This window comes from Aphelocoma coerulescens, chromosome 1A (genome assembly GCF_041296385.1).
Source record: "Aphelocoma coerulescens isolate FSJ_1873_10779 chromosome 1A, UR_Acoe_1.0, whole genome shotgun sequence".
Taxonomy (NCBI): domain Eukaryota; kingdom Metazoa; phylum Chordata; class Aves; order Passeriformes; family Corvidae; genus Aphelocoma; species Aphelocoma coerulescens.
Window position 1 is genome coordinate 25,547,439 of NC_091014.1, and position 26,513 is coordinate 25,573,951.

The window sequence follows — 26,513 nt, forward strand, 5'->3', positions numbered from 1 at the left end:
AGCAATTAAAGAGAGAAAGCCGTATCTTTTACCTTGACTCCACACGTATATATCAGCCACATATCTAAAGACACAACTTCACACATCGCTGTGCTGCGTCTCCCAGCACCCACACAGCAGCGGAGCCACGAGTGCGCCGTGTCACAGCCCCACGTGCTTCCAGTACCGCTGCCAGGGACTCCTTGTACCCGGCACCGTGACGCTACAGCCAGCACGGAGCAGCCCTGCCCTTCCCCTCCCCAGCCACAGCTGCCCGCCCATGGCGCTCCCTGAGGGGCGGGGCGTGGGCGCGCGGGAAAGCGGCCGCCTCGGCCGCGTGACCCTCCCGCCCTGAGGCGGCGCGGGCGGGAAGGGCCGGCATGGCCGCGGTGGTGTGCGCGTCCCGCGTCGTGGCGGGTGGCGACGAGGGCAGCGATAGCGACGACGGCGACTGGGACATTGGTGTCGTGCGGCAGGAGCCGCAGGTGAGGCTGAGCCTCTCTGCGCCTGGCGCCCACCAGCCGTGGCCGGGCGGCCCGGGGTGGGGGGCGGCCTCGGCTTGAAACCGTGAGGGGAGCGGAGCGCAGTGGGTCTCAGAGGAGGATGCGGCTGCTGCTTCCTCTTAGGCTCTTTCCCACCAGGGTAATGCTGGTGTACCCTCAATCCAGTAAATGAAGCCTGAATTGTAGGGGCTTATCTTCTTGCATAAACCCTCAATGTTTATTTTAAAGCGCTTTCTCCCCTTGAGTAGCAGACCCTAGTCCTAATCATATTTCAGCATGGGAGTAAATTTGAAAGTGGTCAGAGGCCTGTAAAGCTGTTTTATATCTTAAATCTCTTGAGAATGTTTCTTGCTGACTTGAAGATTTCGGTAGTGTTACTGCATCTTGCGGGTGTGAAGTACCCATTAGTGTGAGGTAGGTGCTGTGAGGCCTTTTAAGTGTGGGTTTGTCTCATGACCAGAATTGAAAAATGGAAGTATAACTGAGTTCTTGAAGTCTCAGGCTAAAGGTTATAGCCAGTGTTTTAGGGGCCTTGATCTTTAAATAGAGCTTCCTATCCAAAGATGTGCCTTATTTGAAAATTGTTGTCTGAGTAGAATAAAAATAGGGCTAAATTGTTCTACTGTTTCTCACCTTGGTTCTCTAGACACTTTTGTTAGTTTTTGCAAAAGTTATTGGAAAGATGCGGTACAATGTGCTGTAAAAATTGTGTATTTCTAAGTTATAATGTTGGGAATTAAAAACTTATGACAAAAGACAACTTCGTTTCATACTTACATCTGTCTCTAAGGAAACTAGTGAATAATCAATCCTCTGCTTACCAGTGTATGTAAATGTTTTGTACACTTGAGATAGCTCCAGCAGCAATCTTCAGCTGCATCTGAAGCTTTAATAAAGAACAAATCTATGATGCTTTTGAAAAGAACTTCAATTGGGCAACTGCCTGATGCATAAACTAATATTTTGGTCAGTGCATTTTTCAGCCAGAACGTTTGTGGTGCAGCACTACAAATGCCTCTGTCACCACAGAATTAGGATGACAGAGGAACTGTAACTCTTCACAGCAGTGGACTTGTGTGGCTAGGCCAGACAGCTAGTCACTGAGGTCCTTTGACTCAAGCTCAAACTTTGATATTGATAGTTGTATTTTTTAACGTTGTACTTCACAACGTGTGAAATGTACAAAAAAAAAATACTTAAATGCATTGCAAAGCTTTTCTAGTGTCATAAGATGAAAAAGAATCTTAATTGAAATCAAATTACGGTAAGAAAAATTGAGAGCAGTGTAGGAGGATAGCAGGTCTGTTGAGAAAGAAGATATTTCCATTTTCAGAGAATGGAACCTCTCAGAAAAATTGATTTTAAAACTTAGACTTTATAGTAGACCCTGAACAGATCTACAGAGATGGAAGAGCAAAAGTTGTACCTTGCTCTTTCCTTTGTGCTATGTCCTTTCAGAGATTATTAGTGCCTTTATACTGAAACGAAGCTATATTGTTTTTGCCTTGAAACATTCTCCAGGTTTTGACTTAATTTCTCTTTGTTTATCTAGCAGTTGGATCAAATGTTGCAGATGGACAAGAATGAGGCATTAAAGAAGGCTCTCTTTCATGGTGATGTGTCATTAATTGAAGAACTCTTAAACTCGGGTGAGGAAAGTTGGTTACAAAGTTGAATATTTTTAATTGCACTCGGCAAGAATACTAACCATTCTCATTTAAAATAAGATTTTATATCCTTTACTGGAAACATTCACATATTCCTACATGCACTCAAGACATTATTTTGAAAGATTAAATTGCTTTTTGAGTGACTTAGATTCAGTATTCCAGCCCATTCCTTCTAATTTATGTTTCTTTTGTCAGTCAGGAGCCCTGAAAATTGAGAAAACTATAATGTTTCAACTATGAAATAAGGTGTTTCTTTATTTTCAGATGCATCTTTAACATGCAAATAGCAATTACAAACACTGAATTAGAGGTGGTTTAAACTGGGGGGGGAATTCAGGAGATGGTCTTTGGTGTTGAAGGTTGTACAGAATGGAATAAGAAGGGGAGGCTAGCCTTTTTTATTGTAGTGTTCCCCCAGTTTGGAAATTCCTTTTTTTTTTTTTTTTTTTTTTCCCCCTCCCCTTCACAGCACTGTTAAGTTTCTGGTATGTGCCCTATGTAATACTGCTGTCCTGGCAACCTGAGCTGAACAAAGATTTTGTGATTCTGAAAGGTCTAGCAGGCTTTATGTGGCATTTGTCACTAAAAAGTAGTCTGTTTTAACACTGAAAGCCTTTTTCCCTGCTCTATTACTCCGTATTTGTCTTTAATGTGTTTGTTAATCAGTGTTAGGAAGATTGGATCACTTACTGAAGCATCCAGGGCAATCAGAAACTGCATAGCTGAGTTGGCCTGCCTAGTGATAATTGTCAGGAAGTTCTGCTTCAGCAAGCAAGGAGAATATGGTAAACAAGAGCTTGTTCTCTGAGGAAAATTTGTCTTAGGAAAGAAAGTAGTTTCTTGGTTAGCAATGGGCTTTTCTGGGTTTAGAAATAATGACATTATTTGCCCTTTTAGAAGCCAAATGTTTCTCACCACAATGGGGGAATGGTTTTCCTTTTAAATTAAGCAAAACTATTGCATGGACTGCAACACAAATGCAGTACAAGAGTGAAATATATCTGTCTTGCTTTGAGAAAATATGTTCTTATTTATGGGTAGAGTTTTTAGTGATGTCTGTGCATCGGATTGCTCAATTGTTTTGCTACACCATCCATTTTTAATTATACTGCAGTCAAACAACAATATTTCACTTTCTGTGCTGATGCCTGCTATACAGTGGACAGTTCTGTGTTGTTGGAAGATGATAATAGGTTTCTGTAAGAGCATAGGTTCAGGCTGAGAATTCACATAGTCTAGTTTCCTGTCTCCTGAAATGAACAATGCGGTATCATAAAAGAATATATAATTTTCTTAAAATGGGATCAGTAGTAAATTCTGACCCATCCAGTACTGTCCTGCAAAGCAGTAGAACACAGTGCCTATCACAGACGTCTTTCTGAAGAAAGGTAACATTGTCCTTCAGAGGATCTCTGCTCTGATTAAATCTTTGTCCCCAGAATTACCTTTAATGTATGTTTGGTGGAGCTTGTAGGAGGCTCGCTACCAGCAGTCAGCCAGACTCAAGATTTGTGCTGGAGGTGGATTTCCTAGCAACAGCTGGGGCTATTCCTATAGGTAGAGTGAGACCATGTTGTCTTCTGGCTTGGTTAGGTGTTGCTTTAGTATTTTTGATGCTGAGGCAGTTTTACAGAGTTCCTTTAGGAGATGGACAAGCACAGTGGTTTTCCTTACCACTTCTGTTAAATGGCAACTTAAGAAAAAGTTTCTGAAGTACATGTCACAAAAAGTAATGCAAGCAACTAGCGCCTTTAAAGATGACTTGGACATTTTGGTCTGCTTTAGGAGTAAAGTACTTGACACCATGTAATTCATGTGTTCCTTTTCCTAAAATGGATTTAAAAGTTATGACCTCATGACATTTTATTCTGACTAAAGATATAACTACAGTAAAATCCTCTGTTTTCCTTCAACAGTTTTTCCATTTATATCTTTGAATGAGTGCTGGAGCTCATCTCATCTTTTGTGAGCCAGTTCAGGGAATTAAAAGTAGTAGTAAACTACAGTAATGGGAGGATGCCTAGTGTGTGAGAATTAATTTCTCAGCTAGTTTAGGACTCTGAACTCTGAGTCAGGTGACCACCGTAGCTGGCCCAGCAGAGGGAGACATTAGCAGCTCTAATATGGCTCAGCTTTAAGGTAATATGGGAACAGACCTAAGTGGTGACAGACTTAAAAGAAATCAATACTTCTACTAGAGAAAAGTTTTAGAAAATCAAGCATTTTAGAACTTCCCCTCAGGTAAGTGGTGTCGGAATGTGAATGAATTCCAATACTAGGAGCTGTTCTTAAACTGAATGAAAGTCCAGACCTCCTATTTTTGGTGTCAAACATGGAATTATTTAGCAGAGTTACATTTTTCTCTATAAAAACAGCCTTTCTACCATAGCTATTATTAGCCACAGTCAAGAAAGTACCTGAAAGGGATATGGGAGAAACAGTAATACTCACAAAAAGAATGTAATTCTTCCTTTGCTGTTCTTTTGCTTCACTACTATTCATATTCTTCACATAGTTTCTGCTGTAGAGCTTGTCTGTGGCCAGAATGTATTTTTCCCCTTTGCTGCTTAAATAGGAAGATATTTATCTGTAACTCAGATTGTAAGGAAGAATGTTGCATCTGGTTTGTCTCCTAGCTGTAATTTGTGAGGCCATGTAACTGAAAAGCTCCTCTGCTCATACCTACAGAGGAACACAGATGATGGCAGGTGGGGGAGCCCAAATAATACCCTGGTCCAGCTCCTCCAGGCCCATCATGGAAGCCAGTAGCCTATCACAGGCCCACCTCCACAGTCTCAGAGAAGCAGAGAAGCCCATGGACAGGCAAATTACAGACTCAGAGCAAGGGACTCCCAGAGCTGTGGTACAAGGTCCTTGTGCCTGGGGGCCAAGCAACTGTAGAGACAGGAATGAGTGAAAGCCGTGCCAGTCACAGGAGTGGGACCAGAGGTCAGAGGCCCATGTGTCTGTGATGCCAGCAGCTGGAGGGGATAGATGACAGGATGATACTGGTGCTGCTGCGTTCATAAGAGTGCTCTGTTTGCGTGGATCACTGTGGCCAGTGGGATGTGTGGGGGGGTGTGTGCCTGCTGGGAGTACACACTTAGCATCAATACGGGTTGGACCTGGGGTTGCGGAGCTGCAGCAGTCTCACTTCTCTCTGGCTGTTGGATCTGACCTGATTTTTCACTAAAAAGTTTTTTCTGGGCTTCACTGTTTTATAGGATATAAATGGCCCTTAAGAATAAGGGCCATTTTAAATGCTGAACTAACACTGCTTATTTCAATAACAGCTCATGTAGTGAACTATTTGAGTAGTTACCAAGGTGAGACATTTCTGGTTCAATCAACAACTCCTATAACCAAACAGCCAAGAAGCCACGTGACTTTTCCTGTTTCAGTTGTCCTTTGTCTTCCTCTGGGATTACAGCTTGTTTGTATTGGGACTGTCACACTGAGTGGTACTTCAAGGCAGTCATTACCAAGATGGTTGGAGAGTGCGCAGGACAAACAACATAATGCCAGATAGACCATTCTACTTCTAGAATTTAGAAAAAGCACCAGCATCATGGCAGATACTGGCTACTCTGCATGTAAAGAAAACATTGAGGGAAATGCCGTCTCAAGAGTTTTAATAAGTCTCTATATAACGGCCAAATAGGTCATTTGTCACTATTGTTCTGATATGTATTAAAGTAAAAAGCTCTAGATGGGAGCTGTAGTTACATGGACTGCTTTTCTTCTTATGAGGAAAAGAGACTTTTTAAGGGTGACAGGATGACAGTTTTCAGCTTTTTTTTCTTATTAGTATACTTCAGTGGGCTGTTGAATATCAGACTTGCTAGATTCTTGAAGTGACTACAAGGAGATTCTGATATGACTGCTAAGGAACATTTGCTGGTGCCCCTTGTAGAACTCATAGGGGCTTTAATAAAAAGTTTTGTACACTGCAGACGGGCCAGTGTGCTGTGACATTAACTGCAGCTAGAATGTATACATTGCTAAGGAGATTTGATTTAAATTCTGTGGCTTGCAGGTGTTGGAATGCTTCAACACATGGCTTTCATTGAATTGCTACCTCTTTGTTGATTCTACAATTCCAGTGATCTTAAGAAATTAAAGAATCAATCCAAGAGCAGTGACCTGTTAGTCCCTCAGCTTTAATGACTTTATATTGCTACACTGAACACATCTTTGACATAGTACCAAGACAGGGATAGTACATGTTTTGCATGAAAAAGTATGCATGTAGCTTAACTGTCAGAAATTTCTTAGGATAGTTTTGGGGGTTTTTTCAGAGTATTTTTTCCTAAAGAAGTATTTTTGATTATGCATAGTCACCGTAGGACTAATATGGAACCAGCTGATGGAAACTTTTCTAGAGGAAGCAATATTTGTTGAAGGATCAAAAAATGCATGGAGGTTTTTATTAGAAAGCTGTCAGATGAGTATCTCAGTCTGGTACTTGGTTCTCGGTGCATTTGGGAGGGCTGGGCTGTCTGGCATTCTTCTAGCCATTTTAGTCATTCTGGCTTTTGTAAAGAGTAACGAACAATTCTGGTGATTGTCTTTGAACCTTGCATAGTCTATTTCTCCTTTTTAATGAGATAATATTTTGTTAGTACCCAACGCAAATCTGCTAGCTAACTGTCTTGCAGGACATAGAATAAACGGAGCTGTGAAGCAGGAAACCCTAGACATTGCAATCTTAATTGCCTGGCAAGTAGTTGGCTTCCCCAGCAGTCCTCTTGGCTTGGCAAGAGTCAAAATTTTTCATTTTGATTGAAGAAAGCTATTGCACAGAAGTAGAGAAAACAGATTGTGTGCGCTTACGTGAAATTACTTTTGCAGCTAAATGTTTGAGGTTTTTTAATGTAGTCTTCCTGTGGTACTTAACTTCTTGGATTGAGAACTGGGCTTCATTTAAGTCAGTTTGAAAAGTTGTTTTCTGATGTTCTAAACAAAGTTGTATTAAAAGAAAGAAAATGCCATAAGAGATTTTTCTCCCTTGTATTAAATGCAAACAGGGTGAAACCTTTGTAATGATACATATTGAGAGTAAGTTTTATAAAAAGCATGTTTGTTTTGATGCAGTTTTATGATTTTAATTTCTTAAATTTTGACAGGAATCAGCATAGAAACTAACTTTCAGTTTGGATGGACTCCCCTGATGTGTGCAGCCAGTGTGGCTAACTTTGCAATAGTACGTCTTCTTCTGGACAGAGGTGCTAATGCATGTTTTGAAATAGGTAAGATGGGAATGAAAAATACTGGCTGGTAATGCTCGGTACCAGACATTGTCCCTGTCCTTATTCTCTTGTTTGCATATGTAGGTAAAAAAATCAAAAGTGGGACCTGCTCTACCTTTCACAGTTTTGAAGGAAAAGTAGTAGTTTTGAAGTAAAAATTGTGTACTTGGAATTTATTTGGAATCAGTTGATGCGTTTTCTTGTTCTTTGTCTCTCAAGTCCATTTTCCCCCACACCTCCCAAACCCCAAATACTTTTTAAAAAGTGTTTGGAAGTACTTGCTCAAAAATTGTAGTATAAAGTTGTACAGGTTAAACTTCTTTGGTTGATCCTGTTATGAAGTATGTACATGCAGAAACCAGATTCCATCTCAAACGACATGAATAGCTTTCCAGTCCGTGGGAAACTCATGTGGACTTCTCTAAAACTAGAGTGCAATTTTTCTGTTTTCTATTAAAAAAACTCTTCTTCAGTGTGTTGCTAGATACTTTTTTCTGTGGGAGTTAAGTGTAGCTTCTAAGTAGTATCAGTTCCTCTGTCAATTTTTATGGCCTAATAACAACACTTTTTCTTCTTAAATTGTGGTTATTTTCAAACTCTTCCATTGCATTGGAATGTTTATCCCACAATACTGCCAAGTACATAAAAGCAGTGATCATATTTTCCGGTAACTTGCCAGTATTTGCAGTAGTAGTAGACTGAAATGCAGATGGTACAAATCTAGCTCTGAAAATTTTCTCTAACTTCTTAGCAGTTGATCAGAGTGTGAGATTAGAGTAGATTGCCTGCACCAAAAGCAATTGTGCTGCCTTCTAATCACTGTCCTTGTAGCCAGTTTTGGAGAACTTCAGTGTGTCTGCCTACAGCTCATACCTGTTCCTTGTTTATGGCTGCAGAAGGCTATAAATGGGGCAAAAACTGCTATGGGCAATGGTTTAGGCTGACCAGGTAACCAAATGCCTGGCATTTTTCATTTGTGTGACCAGCTGTCATTGCCCAAAGTGGCACCTTGCTAGGATCAGGTTTCTTGGCTTGTTTCCCTGTTAGACTGTGTAGGGAAACTGTAACTACAGAGTACTGTCCAGCCAGGAGCAGTCTTGTAAGTCATTGATTTGGGTCAGGCCCCACGTGTTCAGTAAAGCTGTGCTATCCTAAGGGGGTACTAAATCTCACCAGTCCTCCTGCTCTTTTTTACGTCAGCATGCAGTCATGCAAGTGATCCCATAATAATTAGCCTTTAACGCTTATAATCCTAATAAATAGCTATACTGTTAATCATTTTGAGTCACTCTTCAGTCATTCTTTATAAGTAGTTACTTAATTTTACCCTTTTTGGTAGTTGACAAGAATTATTATATCATTCACTATATGATGGGCTCAAAATGTTGCATCCTTGAGAAATAATTTCACCAGATCTGCTGGGTTTTTTGTCTGGTGTGAACATAAACATCTTTTTTGCAGTCTTTTAGCAGTTTTTCTCTGCAAAAGAGAAATCTAAGAATTCCAAGGTGTTTCTTCTCTTTTTTCTCTTGCTCACATGTATGAGCTATAGGTAGGCTAACAGAAATTAATTTCCCACTCTGTATCACTACCTGAGATAATACAGTATATATACAAATATATATATAAATACAAATATAACTGCAGGTTCCTCCCAAATATCATTCCCAGATATTTAACAGTGCTTTATTTAAAGTCCTGCCATCTTCCCATTCATGTTCTAGTTGATAACCAGGTTAAACATTTTGAGTAAATATTTGTCAGCATATCAAGTAATTTCTTCAAGAGGCGGTTGAAAATTAAAAGATGGTATATTAAAAAAACAAGTGAATTCAAATGCAGAACTATGTTGTAGAGGTGGAGAGCAAGAAGTGGTGAGAGCAGTGGTGGTAAAGTGCATAACAAACTTTTCATGTTTATATATAATGAAATCTGACCTCATTAAGGAATGAAGACGTTAATTATACAATTCTAAAATTTCTACAAGAAAACTAGAAAATATGTTGTAACACTTGATAGGATATGAAGTAAGTTCAGCTATTATTATACTTCTTAAATGGATGAAGGCATGCTGGAGCTTGTGAACAAGATTGTGCAATAAACAAAATAGGCAGTTACTCAAATGGCAGTCTTCTAAATGACACTGGGGCCAAATAACTTGCTAAGGTCTTTAAAGTGTTATGTTTCCCATATGGAAACCATGGTAATCATGGGAAAGGAGGTCTCCTGTGTTCTGTGGGCAAACAGCAGTTGTACATTTTTGATTTGTGAGGTGGCATGGAACACCCAGCTGGTTTCAGAGCTGGAGTAGTAAATATGCTGGTATTCTTACCTACTGTGTAGATGCTCTTTAAATCTACATCTAAACCAATACTTTTAATACTCTTCCTGCCACTACTGGACCATAGTAAGTTAATAAATTTAATTCTTCCTCCCTGCCACTACTGGACCATAGTAAGTTAATAAATTTAATTCTTCCTCCTTAAGACATACCATAAAGCCCTTTTCTTTGAACTGTCCTTTGTATGGGCCTCTGTTCTCCCCAGAACTGGTGTCCTATGTGTTTATAATACAGTGCATATACCTTTTTCTATCCATTGCAGTTAACTTCCTGTCAGCAGTTATTTCCTTTTACTGGAGGGGAGGAACAGGGAGTGGATCTACTGGTGTGGAATGTGTTTTGAGAAATTAGGATCTTTAGTTGAACTCCTACTGTAGTTTTGGGGTACTTGCAAAGTATTCTAAACTTCAGTAGGAATTGATGCTTTACCACTGTGTTTCACTCACATCTTTCTGAGTATCTCCTCAGGTGTCTTTGTCTTAGCTGATCATTCTAGTGATTTTCACAGACAGGAAAACAAGATTGTTAGCCATTTCCAAATATCGTGGAGTGTCAACCTGATTAACAACTCTAGCAAATATAAAGACTTATAAAGGAACTTCTGAATTAGCATGGTAGTTACGTTTACATATATAATTCTCTAACTGCAAATTTCCAAACAGATAAATACACTGTGTTGATGGCAGCATGCACTGCACAAGCTTCTGAGGAGAACATCTTGAACACTCTGGAACTGCTTCTATCAAGGAATGCTGATCCTAACCTTACTTGCAGGTATCGAAAACCCCACATCTGTGAACACAGTACAAAATGTAATATTATTATACAGAGACATGTTTATAGATGTAGCTGTTGTTGGTGATTAAGATGAAGTCTACATACTTCTTGTCATTTCACTGCTGTTTGTATAAGAAAAGATTAGTGCTCGGATACTTACATCTCTTAGTACAGTTGATAATCTGAGTAAGTAAGACTGTGATCAGCTTTATCAAATTGTAAGTTTGTTCTTCAACTGAACAGAATATAAATTAATCTTAATTATTCACTTGACTGAAGTATAAGAGCAAGAAATATGTCCTCTGCCTTTCCTAAATCATATTGGCTCTTCTGCATAAAAATGGAAGTTAAATTCTTTATTTAAATTCATGTCCTGCTTTTGAGCTTTTTGTGGCTACCTGGCTATATTCTTTTCACAGAGTGCTTCCTGTGGATAACAAAATTCTGTAAATAAAATATATTTATTCTACTGCAATCTGGAATAATTCTGATTAAGAGATTAAGCTTCTTTTAGAAACAAGTAATAACATACTTCTTCAATTACAACTTTGTGTCTGAGCAGTTTGAAGCAGTGCATTGTGAGATGTCTGTAGTTGCACAGTCTGATGAAATGTTTCATTTTACATCAAAAAGAAAACAATTGTGGACTGACCCTAGAGTAAACTATCTTGCCTCTGCTAAAAAAAAAATGCTGTTTAGGTCAACTGGTTTTTCAATTAACTGAATTTTTTTATACCACACCTCTTTCATCACATTACCTGGGATATAGAGACTGAGTAGCTCTGTAAAAAGAACAGAATTAAAGGTCTTTGGTTTTCCTTAGTAGAACTCAACTATTCAAGGCCCTGAACCTCACTGTGAGCATAGTACTGGTAGACAAGGAGGAAACAGAGTTCTGCTGAAGTGCAATTGATGTCTGGTACCAAATTTAAGTGTCATTTTTTTATTTTTACCAGAGAGACTAGAAATTGTTCATGAGAGAAGAGAAAGCTACATACTCTGAAATAATTATATGTTGTTGTTGTCAGATAGCTGGGTGTTAGAATAAACATCCTGCTTTAAAAAACAGGGGAATTATTAACTGTCTTGGGTGTTGAAAATGTAAATGAGAGTGCAAAGGTGCACATTTGCATTTGGGCAGGCTTTTGGCTAAACTTTGGGGGAAAAGAAAGTATGAATGCTGACACAAGCTAGAGGAATTCTAATTTTTAAATTTTATTTATAAACTTAGAGTATGTTTTGCATAGTTGATCTTTATATACAAATATTTATTTACTATCTTTTTGTGTCCTTAGACCTTGTGCTAACATGAGTTATTCATGCATCCAGAAGATACAGTTGTGGCTTTCTCACTTTTGCAGTAGTAGTCTTTCTCAAATGAAAAGATAAATTAAGTGACAATCAGAAATGTCATATTTGTGCCAAATAAAAGCAGAGACTTAAAAAAATCCAGACCCTGTCATCTCAAATCTTCAAGCTGCCTTTATGCCTTTCCAGTATTTGACATCTGCGCATGCCACTCCATTATTGGGTCTGCTGAGGCAGCAGCTGCTGTTTCTCATGGATTTCTAGCTCTGTGTTCAGAAATGAGAATGAAACACAATAAAATGCCTTATGTGACGATAAGGGATCAAACAGCCCCTCTGTGTGGCACTGCAGTCCCTTTTCACCTGTTTTGTTAGAGCGAGCAGGATGTTCTGTGGGAGTGATCAGAACTCTCAGTGAGTTGAGAGTATTGTGGAAGTACTTCCTGTGTGATCAGCTTACCGCAGGTGTTAAGAGCTAAGATTCTCATTATTTGGCTTTCTCAGTGTGTAAGAACCAGGATGATGCTAGGAAGCTTCTCTTTTGTCCACCAACCACTGGAATGTGTGTGACTGCAAAGCAGAATACTTAATGTTCACGTAAGGTGGGGTTTAATGTTTATCCTTTCTCTCTTGCACTGGCAGGGCAACCAGTAGGCTCTTTTATTTTATGTGGTCTGGAGGTGATGCACAGAAACTTGGAGGGGCTCGGTCTAATTTATTAAGTGTGTGTGGAGTAGGGAAGGACTAGTGGGAAAGAGACTGAATTTTGAAATGCAAAGAAAGGTGAGTTTAGGAATGGGTAGGTAGGTGGTTTCTTTGCAAGGGGATACAGTACTGAAAAGAAAGTATTCAGTAGCATAACTTAGGATATTTTTGCCAAATCAAAATTGGAAACTGAGTACTGGTAGCTGTAAAAACAGTTTTGTTGATGAGAATGTAGTGTATCAAAGCATAAGTGCTAGCTAAAGGGTTTTGAAAGTCAAATGAGTAATGGCTAGGTGAAACAAGAAGGCACTGCTCTGAATAGCCAGTATAGAGCTACTATAGCCTGAATGCTTCATTTAAGTGAATGCTACCTTGAGAAATTTGTTTTGCTTATCTCATGTCATTCACCTTCCTCTTGCTCCAAAATGTAAATTATATACTTTATCCCTTTGTAAGGCCTGGAAATCTTTTAAGTAGTGTTTCTTAAAAACCTTTTTTAACCTGCAGTGCTTTCTTAAAGTTATACTAAAGTATGTTTTTCCAGTATTACTTCTATACAGGGTTTCCTACTTCATTTGCCAGAAAATGGGCAAACAGATTATCTTCTGTTGCTGTGAACACACTGTTGCCGCTTAATTTCTCAGTTCCAGGCTTAATGTACAGCAGTGGAATGGTGAAACTGGCTCCAAAAGCTTCTGAAGATGCTTCCTGTTTATCTGAAGCACTGTTGACTTTACAGATCAATAGACTAACATAGTGTCTTGCAGCATGATTTCCTTGCTTTGGCATCTCAATAAGAAAAGATTGAGACTAAACTCAGGGTAAAATTGTTTTCTACCTGCTTTATTTTTTCTAGTATTATTGATACACTGGTCTAGTTAATAAACATATATTCCGGTTATGGGACTTTACTTACAACTTGTCAAGATTGCCAGCTTAAAATACTGAATTTTCCATAGATGTCTTCCCAGTGGAAAGAAACCTTTGTGCAAATAGGAGACATCTCCTATCCTTCCTCTTAGGAAATTTTCCAGGAAGGTGAACTTCATCTTGCTTAAGATCATGATCCTAAACATAAACATGTTTTTTTGTCAAGTGTGATGAGTTCTGCACCACAGATTTAGTTTAGTGAATTGAGTTTAGCTACTCAATACACGTTTCAGTCGGATAGCTTGCCATCTAGGAGATGAAACTTTCTTACCAGTTCTGTCATGGCTCCTGATTATCCAGGGTAGGAGGCTTCAGGGTAGTAGGGCCAATCTATTTAGCTTGTTTTCTTGTGATTTAAATTTTGCCCCATTTTTTGCACAGAGTGAAGTGAGCCTGTAAGAACTTCTGGTTGTATCTTTGTGTACATGTCACATACAAAGTTTTGGATGGACCTAAAAATTGAAAAAGCTTCTGATTTTGTCTTTTTCTCCAGTCTTAATATAAAAGCAGGGAGACTTAGAGCACGAATCTGTGTTAGAGGACATTTACTTTGGATATTAGGAAAAGGGTCTTCTGCCAGAAGGTAGTCAGGCACAGGAACAAGCTTCCCAGGAAAATGGCCATAGCACCAAGTTTGACAGAGGTCAAGAAGCATTTGGACAATGGTCTCAACCATGTGGTGTGATTCTTGGGGTTGTCATGTCCAGGGCCAGGAGGTGGAATTTATAGGCTTTGTGGGTCCCTTCCAACTCAGAATTTTCTGTGATTTTAAAGATAAAAACAAAAATCTCTCTTCATTTGCATGAGACCTTGCTTCTTATTTAGGTGCTGCAAAGCTGGAAGCAAACATAATTAGGTGTTTAATTACTAAATTGCTTCTATGCCTTTTAAGATTTTATTTATTTACTGACTATGACTTGAGTATCATATTCAATATGGACAAATGTCATGTGGTAAATTGTACCATACAAAAGGACGTAATCGGTGTTTGGACAAGAAGGTCATCTGCAAGCCAGACTGCTGAAACACAGCAGTTCCTCAAAATAATGAAAGGATTCTTAAGTTCTTCTGTCTGGATCATTATCACTACACTCTCTATGAACATTTTTAGATTGCACTAAGATGTATCAATACATTTAGTTTCTCTTCAGCTTAAGCAGGAAACAATGGATTTGCCATGTTAAAGCTTGGTTGTGGTTGTGGGGGTTCATTGCAGGGTTAGGAAAACAAGGTTTGTTTTACCCAACGCTCTCGTCTCCCTCTTGTGGCCATACGTGTAAATGGACTCTGCTTTCATGGCATGGCTCAGGGCACCCCCTCGCATGTAGAGGTGCAAATTTTTGCAGCAGTGTATGTTTCCATCCTGAAACAGCTTGTAGCCTTTGAAATTAAAACTCAAGCATTAAAATGGCATACTTGCACAATCACATTGATGGACCTTTTAAATGTTGTATTTATTGAGTTTTACTTGCAAACGGAGAAGTTTTTTCAGTGGCTTTAATATCATTGAGTTGGCTTGATTTCAGATATTATGGCTGCGGTACTGTACAGCTGTAACTACATCATAATCTTTGGAGAAAAAACTATTCTGTAGCCTCAGGGCTTTTGTTTAGTATTTTTCCTTTGAAAAAGCAGGAAGTAATTGTGAAATAGTATCAAAATTTAAAACAAAAAAGGTTGAGAGCAGGAGAAGTGAAAATGAAATCAGGCATGATTGCACTGGTTTTGCAGTCAAACCTAAATACTTCAAAGGTGATGACTTGGGAAGTTCATCAAAGGCTACCTACCACTGAAAAGAACTAAGCGTGGGAGTGAGTGTCCACTTTGGGCAAGTAAGTTTGAATTCTGTTGCTACAAGTTATTAGGATATAATCAGCTTCTGCTCATTCTTTAAAATACAGATATCTATATATGTCTCTGTGTAGCTATCTCTATGGAGACATATAGAGATAGTGAGATACATAGATATCAGTTTTTAAGTTGAAGAGAGAGATTATTGTTTTTTCCTATTTTTGTAGTAATCTTCATAGGTTCACAGGGTATTTCAGGTCAGAAGGGATTCCGGGAGGTTTCTAGTCCAACTTCTTTAAAGCTACCTCTGTTGTGAAATTGAGCTAGGTTGCCATCTGGTCTAGAAACCCACTAAAGATGGAGACTAAAAAACTTCTCTGTGCAACCAGTTCTGCTGCTTGGCTGTGCCCCATGGTGGAATGTCTCCTCACTTTCAGCCAGAACTTCTGCTTTTGTAGTGTTGATGAAGTAAATTAGTTCTGGACTGATGTAAGTCTTTTTGTGTCATTACCAGGTTCCTTTACTTTGTTGGTTGTGTGTCTTGAAGGTCTGATTACCTTTCATTTTGCTTATCTCTTTGTAAATGACCTTCCCCTAACATAAGGTTGTTTCAAATTTGTAACGTTACTGGATTTCGTTCAGTACAATTTTAACTGTGTTTTCATAAGACAAAACATTAACCTTGTGTGAATGATCAAAACCAAGGAAAGATGTGCAAAGCCTTAGTTCTAGCAATGCTCTCTGGAAGGAGGCAGAAATTTTAAGGCAGTTGCTTTAAGACATACGCGTTTTGGGATCCCTCTAGTGGTCGATGAGCTTAGTATTAAGAAACCCAGTATTGGGAAGAGCAGTCCTCCCCTCAGGTATATCCTAGCAAAATAGAATAATCTTTAGAAAGCAGATTTTTGACATGGAGCTATACATTACAAGCAATACATAATATTTTTCATGAAAAACTCTTGCTTTTTAAAATACAATAGGTTTTAATTAAACAACAGTAGTAAAATATTTTAGCTTTAATCTGATTGCTTAGTAGCAACCAGAAACTCCACACTCTTTCTCCTCCAATACTACTTTTTTTTTTCCTTAATTCTGCAATCTTATTCCACCAAAGAATGAGTCAGGCATCTGGAAAGATACTTTGCAAACAGAAACTTCTGAGTAATATTTCACAATGGCTTCATCTTGTAAACATCTCTCGAAGCGTAAGATCATGTCTTGGTTTGAGACAATTCAAAGGAGAACACTCTGGAATGAGTAATTTCCTTTAAGGATTCTAACAATCCCTTTCCACCAATAAGAAATTAATACTAATAGAGGAAAGTGAAAAAACAATGGTTTATTAACAAACAGTGCTGAAAGGTGTGGGGAAAAAGAGTAAGTAACTGCTAGATATCAAACCACTAGACCTCAGGCCCCACTGGAGCCAAGAGAGACCCGAAATGCTGGAAACTACCCATTCCCAAAATGGGCCTGGCAGGAGGACTTCCAGCTTTGTAGGACAGAGTGACAAGGTGGCATGAGGTCCCTCTCTGGAAGGCAGGACCTCACAGAGCCATTCCAGCAGCAGGCAAAGAGCTTCCCCATGGCAAGGCATGGCAGAGTGGGCACAGCAGGTGAAACAGCTGGGCTGGGGCCACTCAGTGCATCCCCTCCCCAACCTGGCATAGTCAACAGTGGCTTGCGCTGGAGCAGGGTGGCTCTGCTCCACTTCTGCCAGTGCAATGCACCCCTCCCCCCCAGTTTCTCAGACAGGCAGCTGCAGAAACCACCCTCAAGGTAGCTCAAAGATCACTACTGCGTCTTCTCTGAGCCAAGGGGAAGAAAAAAACAACAAAACCTGAAAGAAAAAACATTACCTGAGCAAAGATCAAGCAGCCAGCGATGCAAATACCACCCTGCAAAGAGCCCCAAGAAACCTTGCTGGAGACCTTGCTGGAGAGCTTCTAAAAACTCCTGCACAAAAGCAACCTCCACACATACACACAAGGTCCCCTGCTGCAGGGTCTTAAACATACAGGAGCCATTTTGGGGCGCAGATGATTATGGGATAATGGGATATCATTATGAATCACCCTAAGACAGATCAGTAGACTGTTGTCCTCATGGTTTTGGGATATAAAAAACAAGAGTAATGAGAAGGGTGGTGTCTAAGTACTCCTTCAGCAACTGTAAGAAACAATTATCTATGTAGGAGAGAAGGTATCAACATATCCCCTTCACAGAATCATAGAATCAGGAAGATTGGAAGAGACCTTCAAGATCATGTAGTCTTACCATCAACCTGGTGCCACCATAACCACCCATAACCGTATCCCAAAGTGCTACATCCAGACCCTTCCTGAGCACTTCCAGAGACAGTAACTCTACCACCTCCCTGGGCAACTCTTCAAATGCCTAACAACTCGTTCAGTGGGAAAAAAAATTCTGATATCTAATCTGAACCTTCTCTGGTGCAACTTCTGGGAACAGAAGACAAAAATGGGATAAAGGGCAAAAATATTATGATTGTGTTTAGTTTTAGTACTTGAAAAGTTAAGATCTTCAGTATGATCTGCATATGTGCTTCTCTTGGGAGTACTCGGGGTGGGGGTGGTCCTGACTGCTGGTAATAGGTGTCTCTGCTATTGCATCATGCCTCTGCACAGCAGTAAGAGCTGTATCACCTGCGATTCTTTTGCTTACGCTGATTCTATCAGAGAGGATTTTGCATTTATGAGCATAGTTGTTGTTTTTAATATTCTTTCTCTTAAGTATTCAGTTGTGATTTATATCTTGCCCTCCATGAAACGGCATATTTTTTCCAAACTTTTTCTTGAAATTAATCTGTATGTAGAACGCATCACTTAGGCTGTGTCTTTTAAAACTATTTTTTTTAAATGAAAACAGAAGTGTGCCACCTTTTTTTTTCTTTTTACATTTTGACATACTTTTTTTTCACCTGGCACCTTTTCTTTCAGGAAACAAATGACTGCACTGATGTATGCAGCTAGAAAAGGCTATGCTCGAGTTGTTGCTTTTCTTGTTGCTCATGGATCACACATAAATGCCCAAGATGAAAATGGATATACAGTAAGTGATTTATTTTGTGTGTTGTATTTAATGATAAAAAAATTGAAGAAGCAAATACCCACTAGCTTGTTTCAAAATACAGCTTTTTGAGAAATATTTCTCAGAATTTTCTGCTTTAACACCACTTTGAGATCCTTTTGCATTAATTGTCTCCAGTTTGGGCTGTGCTTTATGGATTGAAACTACTGGGTTTTGCTCCATATGTGAAATTGGTAAAACAAGGTTGTTCTTTGCAGGCATTAATATGGGCAGCACAGCATGGACATAGAAGTGTAATTTTGAAGTTGCTTGAGCTCGGAGCTGACAAAAATCTACAGACAAAGGATGAAAAAACAGCAGCAGATCTAGCAAAAATCAATAAACATTCAGAGGTATTTCATTTCTCTTAGAAATGCAAATTCTGTGTTTTGCCTCAAAAATATGTTCATTAATTGTATAATTTTCTGTACAAGTATTACTTTAATAACTACATTATAGCAGCTAGCTGAATACTAGTGCTGTTACATTTATAATGGACTTTGCTGTTATAGCTTTTCACAGGGCTGTAAAGGCTATATAGTAGTGTTTTGGAAACCTTTTTTCTTTCAGAATCATTGGCTTTAGATGTAGAATACAAAACAAGGGATTATTCGTGTTTGCAGTGTTGATATGAGAAGTAGAAAAACATGTTGTTTTTTACCTATCTGCCAAAGTATGTGAGAGAATGCAGGTATCAAACTGATTTGTAGAGTATAGTTTCTCATTGATTTTGGAAGTGAAAAGACTAAAGCCAAAAAAGAGGAGCTGGTACTGGCTGTTTTCAAAATCTATTCTCCAAAGAAAGGTGTAAAATAAGGTAAATTGGCCATCAGATCATGGAAAGGACAGCCACTAATTATCAATGTAGAGAGCTATTGAAGACAACATGTATTCTCCTAAAATAAATATGTTTACTGCTGTTATCAGATGATACATGGTGAATCAGTCAGACCATATTCCTGTGTATTTTGTTTTGAGTTACTCTTACCAATGATGTGGCTTTTTACAGTTGCTGTTCAAAAATGTATAATTTAGTCTTACGAATTGTAATTTACAGCTTGTTTTTCTTACCTCTTTTTTTTTCCCTGCCAGACTCAAGGGTAAGGCAGGAGCAAAAATGATAACTATGCACAGAGCTGTCAGTGGAAACTAGCAAGAGCTGTGTCTGAGGCTCAGTGATCTGCTAGCTCAGGTTACTGAAAAGGGTTACAGATGCTTTCTGCCTTTGATAAACAACTTGTTCAGCAGGTTGCAGCCATATAATCTTATAACATGACTTTCTCTGACATGGAGGGAATACAGGCTCGTCACACTTGAGAGATGGCTCTTGCCTCTTGACCTTCAGTGCTAACTTTCACACAATTGGTGCAAAGTCTTGCAGATGGTATTGTGATATTTAATGGTCATGAGCTTCCAGCTTCAGGGTCTGCTCTTGAGGGTTTTGACAACCCAGAGGGGCTGTCATATCGACTATGTCTGCAGAAACTCTTTCTGGGAGGGAGAATATTTTTCTTCTGTATTATTCTGGATTTGACTGGGAGTTATTTTTCTTCCAAACAGCCTGTATGGTGCTGTGTTTTAGGGTTGTGACCAAAACAGTGTTGATAATACGCCGGGGTTTTAGCTATTTCTGAGCAGTGTTTATGCAGAATCAAGGCCATCTTTGTTTCTCACGCTGCTCCCCATCTATAGCGAGTAGGCTGAGAGTGAGCAAGAGGTTGGGAAGGGGCACAGCTGCTCATTCCAGCTGACACAAGGGGTATTCCATGCCCTATAACATCATGCTCAGCAATAAAATTGGGGAGTGGGTGGGCACTGGTTTTCTGGTGGGAGGTGGTAGGTGCCTGCCTATGCATCACTTAGTTTTTGGGTTTGGCTTTTTTTCCCCCTTCACATATCAAATTGCATTGTCTCAGTCCATGAAAAGTTTTCTCATTTTTACCTTTCTCATTCTCCCCCATCCTGCTGGCCTTAGTAGGGGCTTATTTGCCAGCCTCGATCAACCCATGTACTTGTGTATGTATATAAAACTGGCTAGTCACCTGAATTCCAGGCAAGTGGTTTCACCATTCATTTAGCTTTATTGAGATTCTACTTCTTTTGCTGAATTTTCTTGTAACTATCTCAAAACCCACACAGAGGCAGTTCAATGTCTGGAATCCATCAGTACTGCATAGTGATGCCTAGCAGAAGGCTTCTTCTTTAATCAGTTGAAAGAATCCCTGTCTGTCAGACATAGTTAACTTAGATTGTCAGTTGTAAATTGGTAAGTGTTATGTTTATATGTGCACTGGAAATGAAGACATGGAAAGAGTCATATGCCTTGTGCCCTTTAGAGAATTTATTGCACTGAGTATGTAGAACTCTTGTCTACAAGTGGCAAAAGTGAATGACTGTGTTGATGTTTGGCTTTTTCTGTACTGGCAGACTTTTTTTTAGACCGCATGATAGACACCGTTGTGCTCTGTGTCAGTTCATCGTTGTGCCAGAATTTGGTTAATTGAGAAACTCTTAGTTTAGTTTCAACTTTTCATTATAGATATATGCTTTAGAGAATTGGCAGGTGTTTCATGCTCCCTGTAAGTAGTAATTGATTGTAATCCTATTCCCATATATTTTTTATGCATTTTGTGTGTTAATAATAATTAATTCATTTTGGCTCTTCCAGATATTTAGTTTGCTCTCTTTGGCTGCAAATCATTTGCAAGGGAGATACCATAAAACAGTTGAGCACGAGGCTATCTGCAAATTTCTGACAGCTGTCTCTGACCACAGAGTTGGGTAAATACAGTTATAGTGTAATTTTAGCTTATAAACATTCCTAAGAGATTATATTTGTTCATATCAATGATTAAGTTTTTCTAATACATAATGTGTCTAGATTGGAGTGCTACCAAGAGTCCACAGTAAGTATATTAATGTACTATCAATTTTTCAAGATTGCAAAGTTCCTTGGCAATATAAACAAAGAGCATGCTCATTTCAGCTCTGTTCTAATGCTCCCCTGTTGCACACTCCTTGTTCTGTGGTTATCTTTTGATATTAAATATTAATACCAAATTATCATATGATATGAAATTGTTGATGCTTTCGCTGAATGCCTGTTTTCAGCTTCATTGCCACCAAGAAGAGCTATGCCCTTTTCTTTTTTCCTGAATCAATTGGAGTGTCAAAATTAAGTATGAACACCAGTTAAGCTCTGGAAGTTTTGGCAGACTGTGCCCCTGGCCCTGAGGCTTGAAGGTGCCCTATGCCTGAAATCAGCACCTGCTTCAGCAACTTCAGAGATCCCTGATATGATTTTGTGCAAGAACTTGGCTAAGAAGTCCTCAACAAACCATCCACTTTCATCCTTCAGCTTGAGTTGTGTGATCTTAAAAAGACACCTTACAGTGCCCATAGTCGGTTCTGATTGGTCAGGTTGGCCCGGCTCAGCCAGCTCCTGCTGGATTTGGAATGCTCTAGTTTTGTAGCATTAGGCTGGCTGATGGGCTGATGGCAGTTGACGGGGAGTGGTTCACAGTGAAGTAGTCTCAGAGTACTTCAGATAAAGCCTCACCAGATTCTGTTCTTAGAATCCTAGAATCATTTAGGTTGGAAAACACCTCCATCGAGGCCAACCCATGACCGAACACTACCATGTCAACTAACTTAATACTAAGTGCCACATCTAGTCATTTCTTGAACACTTCTAGGGATGGTGACTCAACTGGGCAGCCTGTTCCAATGCTTGACCGCCCTTTCAGTGAAGAAATCCTCCAGATGTCCAACCTGAACCTCCCTTGTGTCAGCTCTCGTCCTGTTGCTAGTTGCCTGGGAGAAGAGACCAGCGCCCACCTGGTCACAGCCTCCTTTTAGGCAGTTGTAGAGTGATAAGGTCTCCCCTGAGGCTCCTTTTCCCCATGCTAAAGAACCCCAGCTCCCTCAGCCGCTCCTCACTGGACTCACTCTCTAGACCCTTCAGCAGCTCTGCTGCCCTTCTCTGGGCACTCTCTCCAGCCCCTCAATGTCTTTCTTGTAGTGAGGGGCCCAGAACTGGTCACAGAACTTGAGGTGTGGCCTCACCAGTGCTGAGTACAGGGGGACAATCTCTTCCCTAGTCATGCTGGCTACACAATTTCTGATCCAAGCCAGGGTGCTGTTAGCCTTCTTGGCCACCTGGGCACACTGCTGGCTTATGTTCAGCTGTCAGTGAGTACCCCAAGGTCCTTTTCTGCTGGGCCCTCTTCCAGACACTCTTCCCCTAGCCTGTAGCACTGCATGGGGTTGTTGTGACCAAGGGCTGCACCAAACACTTTGCCTTGTTGAACCTGATACAACTGGCCTTGGCCCATTGGTCCGGCCTGTCCAGATCCCTCTGCAGAGCCTTCTAACCCTCCAGCAGATCAACATTCTCACCTTGCTTAGTGTCATGTGTGAACTTACTCAGGGTGCCCTCAATCGCCTCATCCAGATCATTGATAAACTATTAAACAGGACTGGCCCCAACACTGGGCCCTGGGGAATACCACCAATGACTGGCCACCATCTGGATGTAACTCGTTCACCACCACTCTCTGGGCCTGGGCATGCAGCCAGGTTTTAACTGGGCTACCAGTTTCTCCAGGAGAATGCTGTAGAAGACGGTATTGGAGGCTTTACTGAAGTCCAGATAGACAACATCCACAACCTTTCCCTCATCTGCTTGGTGGGTCACCTAGTCTTAAAAGGAGGCTGGTCTAGCAGGACCTGTTGTTCCTAAACCCATGCTGGCTGGGCCTGATTCCCTGGCTGTTCTGTACATGCTGTGTGATGGCACTCAAGATGCTCCTTCAGTCTTTGAAGGGAAGAGGAGGCAGACCTTTATTTCAGGGCCTACAACAAGACAGAGCAAAGTATGTCATAACTCGGGATTTTGGCAAAAGATTCATTGAGGCAAATGCAGTAGTCCTTTCAGGATTTTGTTGGATTTGCTCTTCAGTTTAATTCTTTTCATTACAGTTCATCTGATTGTTGAAAGCTGTTTAGTTATTTTTCCTCTTATACTTTTATACCCCTTGGTAGAACAGGGAATCAAAATTGATGTTTTATATTTGTTTATAAATGTTAAACTCTGTACCTGCAGTTCAGTGTTAACTACTTCCTCAGTCTACCTTCTGAACAGTAGTCTTCTGACAAGTTTCTTGATGGAGTAATTTCTGCTATCTTTAATTGCAAATGGTCCTGTTTTCTTGATAACCTTTTTTGGCTTAAATGGAACCAGAAGGATACCAGTTGGGAGCTGAATCCAATTAATATGCATGTTATCTGATAAGAATGTGTACTTACCTTCCTTAACCCCACTTCCACATTTTCCAGGCTTTTTTGACCCAGCTTTAAGGTTCATTTGGAATGTTTTGTGACTTAAAATGACCTTTATGTATGAAAGTCATCCCCTTTAGGTTCAATTCAATTTATTAGACAGAAAAAACATCTATAAATTTTTGATAGATTAAGTTGTATGCTTATAAGGTACTTCTGTCATCAGCAGGTGTATGCAACTTCAGGTTGCTCCCAAGCTTTTCTGTAACATTTTGCTCTGGATGTGTTTTTTTTGTTTTGGTTTTTTTTTGTTTTTTTTTTTCCTTTTTTCAAATTTACACTGTTTTTAACCCCAGTCTCATTAATTATCTTTACAGTTCCTATTCAACTTTTGATGATATGGAAGTGTTTTTACATGGTCTTGATCTAGAACACATTCGAGGATTGTTGGAGGTAATTTTGTGGTATATCTGCTACCTGTGAAGTAATCAGTGAAAGCAAAATGAACCTACTGCATAATAAAAAGGTTATATCAATATTAATATATTAATTCAAATAAATTTCTTAAACAGAAACTTATTTATGAAGTGGGTAGTTAAACTGCAATGGACTAAGTTGGATTCTTTGATTATGTGCATTAATCACAACATTGGATGTTTCTAAACTAGATGGATCTTTCATTGCTTCAATAATGGTGTTTTGTAGCTGGTTTTGTTCCTGAAAACTGAAGTAAAACAGGGAAGAAAACCAAGTTAAAACTGTTGTATTCTGAAGTTTTTTTTGATGTCAGAAACCCTTTTGTTTTATACAGGAACAAGATATAACTTTAAGACAACTTCTGACCATGCAAAAAGATGACTTAATACAGGTCGGTTTACTACTTTAGAGCTTAATTTAATTTTATCCTCTTTTTTAATGTTTTTAATGTCTTAACTTCTCATTATAAATGTCTAACCTTGCAAGAATTCTTTCAGCATCTTCTGCAACTTCTTGAATTTTAATGTTAATATAGACAGGCTTTTTCTGAAGTATGTAATCTCACAGATCAATGATTGATCGGGAGCAGGAAATAGTTCCAGTTTAAATTTTAGTTGCTACCATTTTTAGTTTTTAATTCTGATTTCTGTGAAAGGAAGTCGATGCTAGAATTAACAGTAGATAATACTAAACAACTCTTTTAGGTGTGGTCCTCCTTTGTGAGGTGGAAGGAAGAGCTGTCTTACATTATAATTGCTTAAATTGTAGAATCTCATATCCCACACACATTTGTATCCAAAAAAAAAAAAAAAGGGAAAAAAGAGAAGATTTTGTTTCTTACAGTTCACTGCAGCTGGGAAGGTTGGTCTTTCACTGTTTGCAAAGGTTGGTCTTTGGACTACGTGATGCATTATTACAAGGCTTCAGTTCTCAGCTGAGATTGGTGGTTGCTTTTCTTTAGTCTTTGCTGGAATTTTGCCTGTGGGAAATGAAAGGACTTTGTGCTTACAGGAGGATGCTATGATAAAATGCAATTATAGGAGTCTCATTGGAAGAACATAAGTACTTCAGGCTGCAGGATTCTTCTGAGCACTCTGTACTGGGGAGCTTTGGAATCCCTGGTCTGGGATTCCAAAGACGCCTCGTAAAAACAGCCACTTCAAGACTGCTCCCTGCTACTGGCACTAGCCATGTCCTTAGTGTCAGCTTTTTTTCTCCTTATCCTGGTACCAGCAAGGCATGTGTTCTAGCAGCTGGATCCAACGTTTAGAGTGGATGTCAGCAAGGATTGTTTTGCTTGACATTTTGTCTTAAAACTGGGTTAATTTTTCTGACAGAACTCACAAGTAATTCTGTGTTCTCAGGGGGTGCTCATACAGGGAGCTTTGTCAATGAAGAGATTTTTAAGAGTTCATCTAGGACAAAATATTAAAAGGCATGTCAGTGTGTTTTGATATTACTGCTTTTCTGAAGCCTCAGGATCATTGGACAGCATCCTGGTGTCCTGGGATTTTTAGAACTCTAAAGCTCCTATTGATAGTAGTTTTGTCCTTTAAGGAGATTCTTGTGGATTTCTTCTCATTACTGTGTGAGCTGCTGTGTTGGTCATGATTGCAATAAGTGGTAAATCTGTCTGAATGTATGTTAATAATGATCACTTGCTTTGGTATTGTTGTCATTGCTTGTTTGTGTCCAGGAAACATTGGGGAAAGAGGAGACAATTGTGGACTTCAGTAAATGGCTAAGCTTTATGGTTCCTTCTCCAAAGAGGTGTAATTTCACTCAAAATCATACCTTCTGTTTCAGTGTTCTAAATTATTTGAGGCTCCCTGTTCTAAAAGCAAACAAAGTTTTGAACAAACTGAAATAACTACATGGATCAGCTGCTTCTACACAGGAAGATAATATCTGTAAGAATTGAATTGCTTTGTCTCTTAACTTTGCAACAGCAGGAAACAGTTCCTGAAAAATAAGTCATCCTTTGTGCATGGACATAAATTAATTAGTGAGTCTTCAGTTGAGAAGTTAAAAAATGACATATCACTCTTGGCTTATTAGCACTTCGTAAGTTATCATAAATTCTTGATGCAGTCTAGTTTTAGAGCTCTGCTAACGGTTTTTTCCCCACACTGCTGATAGAACAAATCTAATCTGTTTCCTTGTAACTTCAGAGTTGAAAGTTTTTACTGTGATGGCAGACTTTCAGCTAACAGCCAGCTGTTTTAAATAGCCTGGATCTTATTACTATGAAGATTAATGATCACCTCTGACGGATGCCTCTGAGCCAAGCTGCTTTATATCCAGAGAACTGGGGAGAAATCCTGTCATTAACATGATATGCTTTCCTCCATCAAACAATATCAGGAAGATATTTTCTCTGTAAATATCTTTATCTGTATTCTACAACAGAGCCT

The 26,513-nt window shown here is 39.4% G+C and overlaps 1 protein-coding gene across 2 annotated transcripts in view; it reads left to right on the forward strand.

Annotated features, from left to right (window-relative positions):
- The first annotated feature begins 281 nt into the window (after positions 1–281).
- Positions 282–26,513, forward strand: part of ASZ1 (ankyrin repeat, SAM and basic leucine zipper domain containing 1) — a 39,144-nt gene continuing 12,912 nt past the window's right edge. Inside the window, exons 1-9 of one of the 2 annotated variants that reach the window (XM_069003877.1) lie at positions 282–464; positions 2,038–2,131; positions 7,279–7,401; positions 10,405–10,516; positions 18,213–18,324; positions 18,561–18,695; positions 21,011–21,123; positions 24,000–24,075; positions 24,434–24,490. In XM_069003877.1, the coding sequence (XP_068859978.1) occupies positions 360–464; positions 2,038–2,131; positions 7,279–7,401; positions 10,405–10,516; positions 18,213–18,324; positions 18,561–18,695; positions 21,011–21,123; positions 24,000–24,075; positions 24,434–24,490 (927 nt within the window). In that variant the 5' untranslated portion in view covers positions 282–359. Of the gene's footprint in view, positions 465–2,034; positions 2,132–7,278; positions 7,402–10,404; positions 10,517–18,212; positions 18,325–18,560; positions 18,696–21,010; positions 21,124–23,999; positions 24,076–24,433; positions 24,491–26,513 lie in introns of both variants that reach the window. The other variant, XM_069003875.1, reaches the window with a different exon arrangement.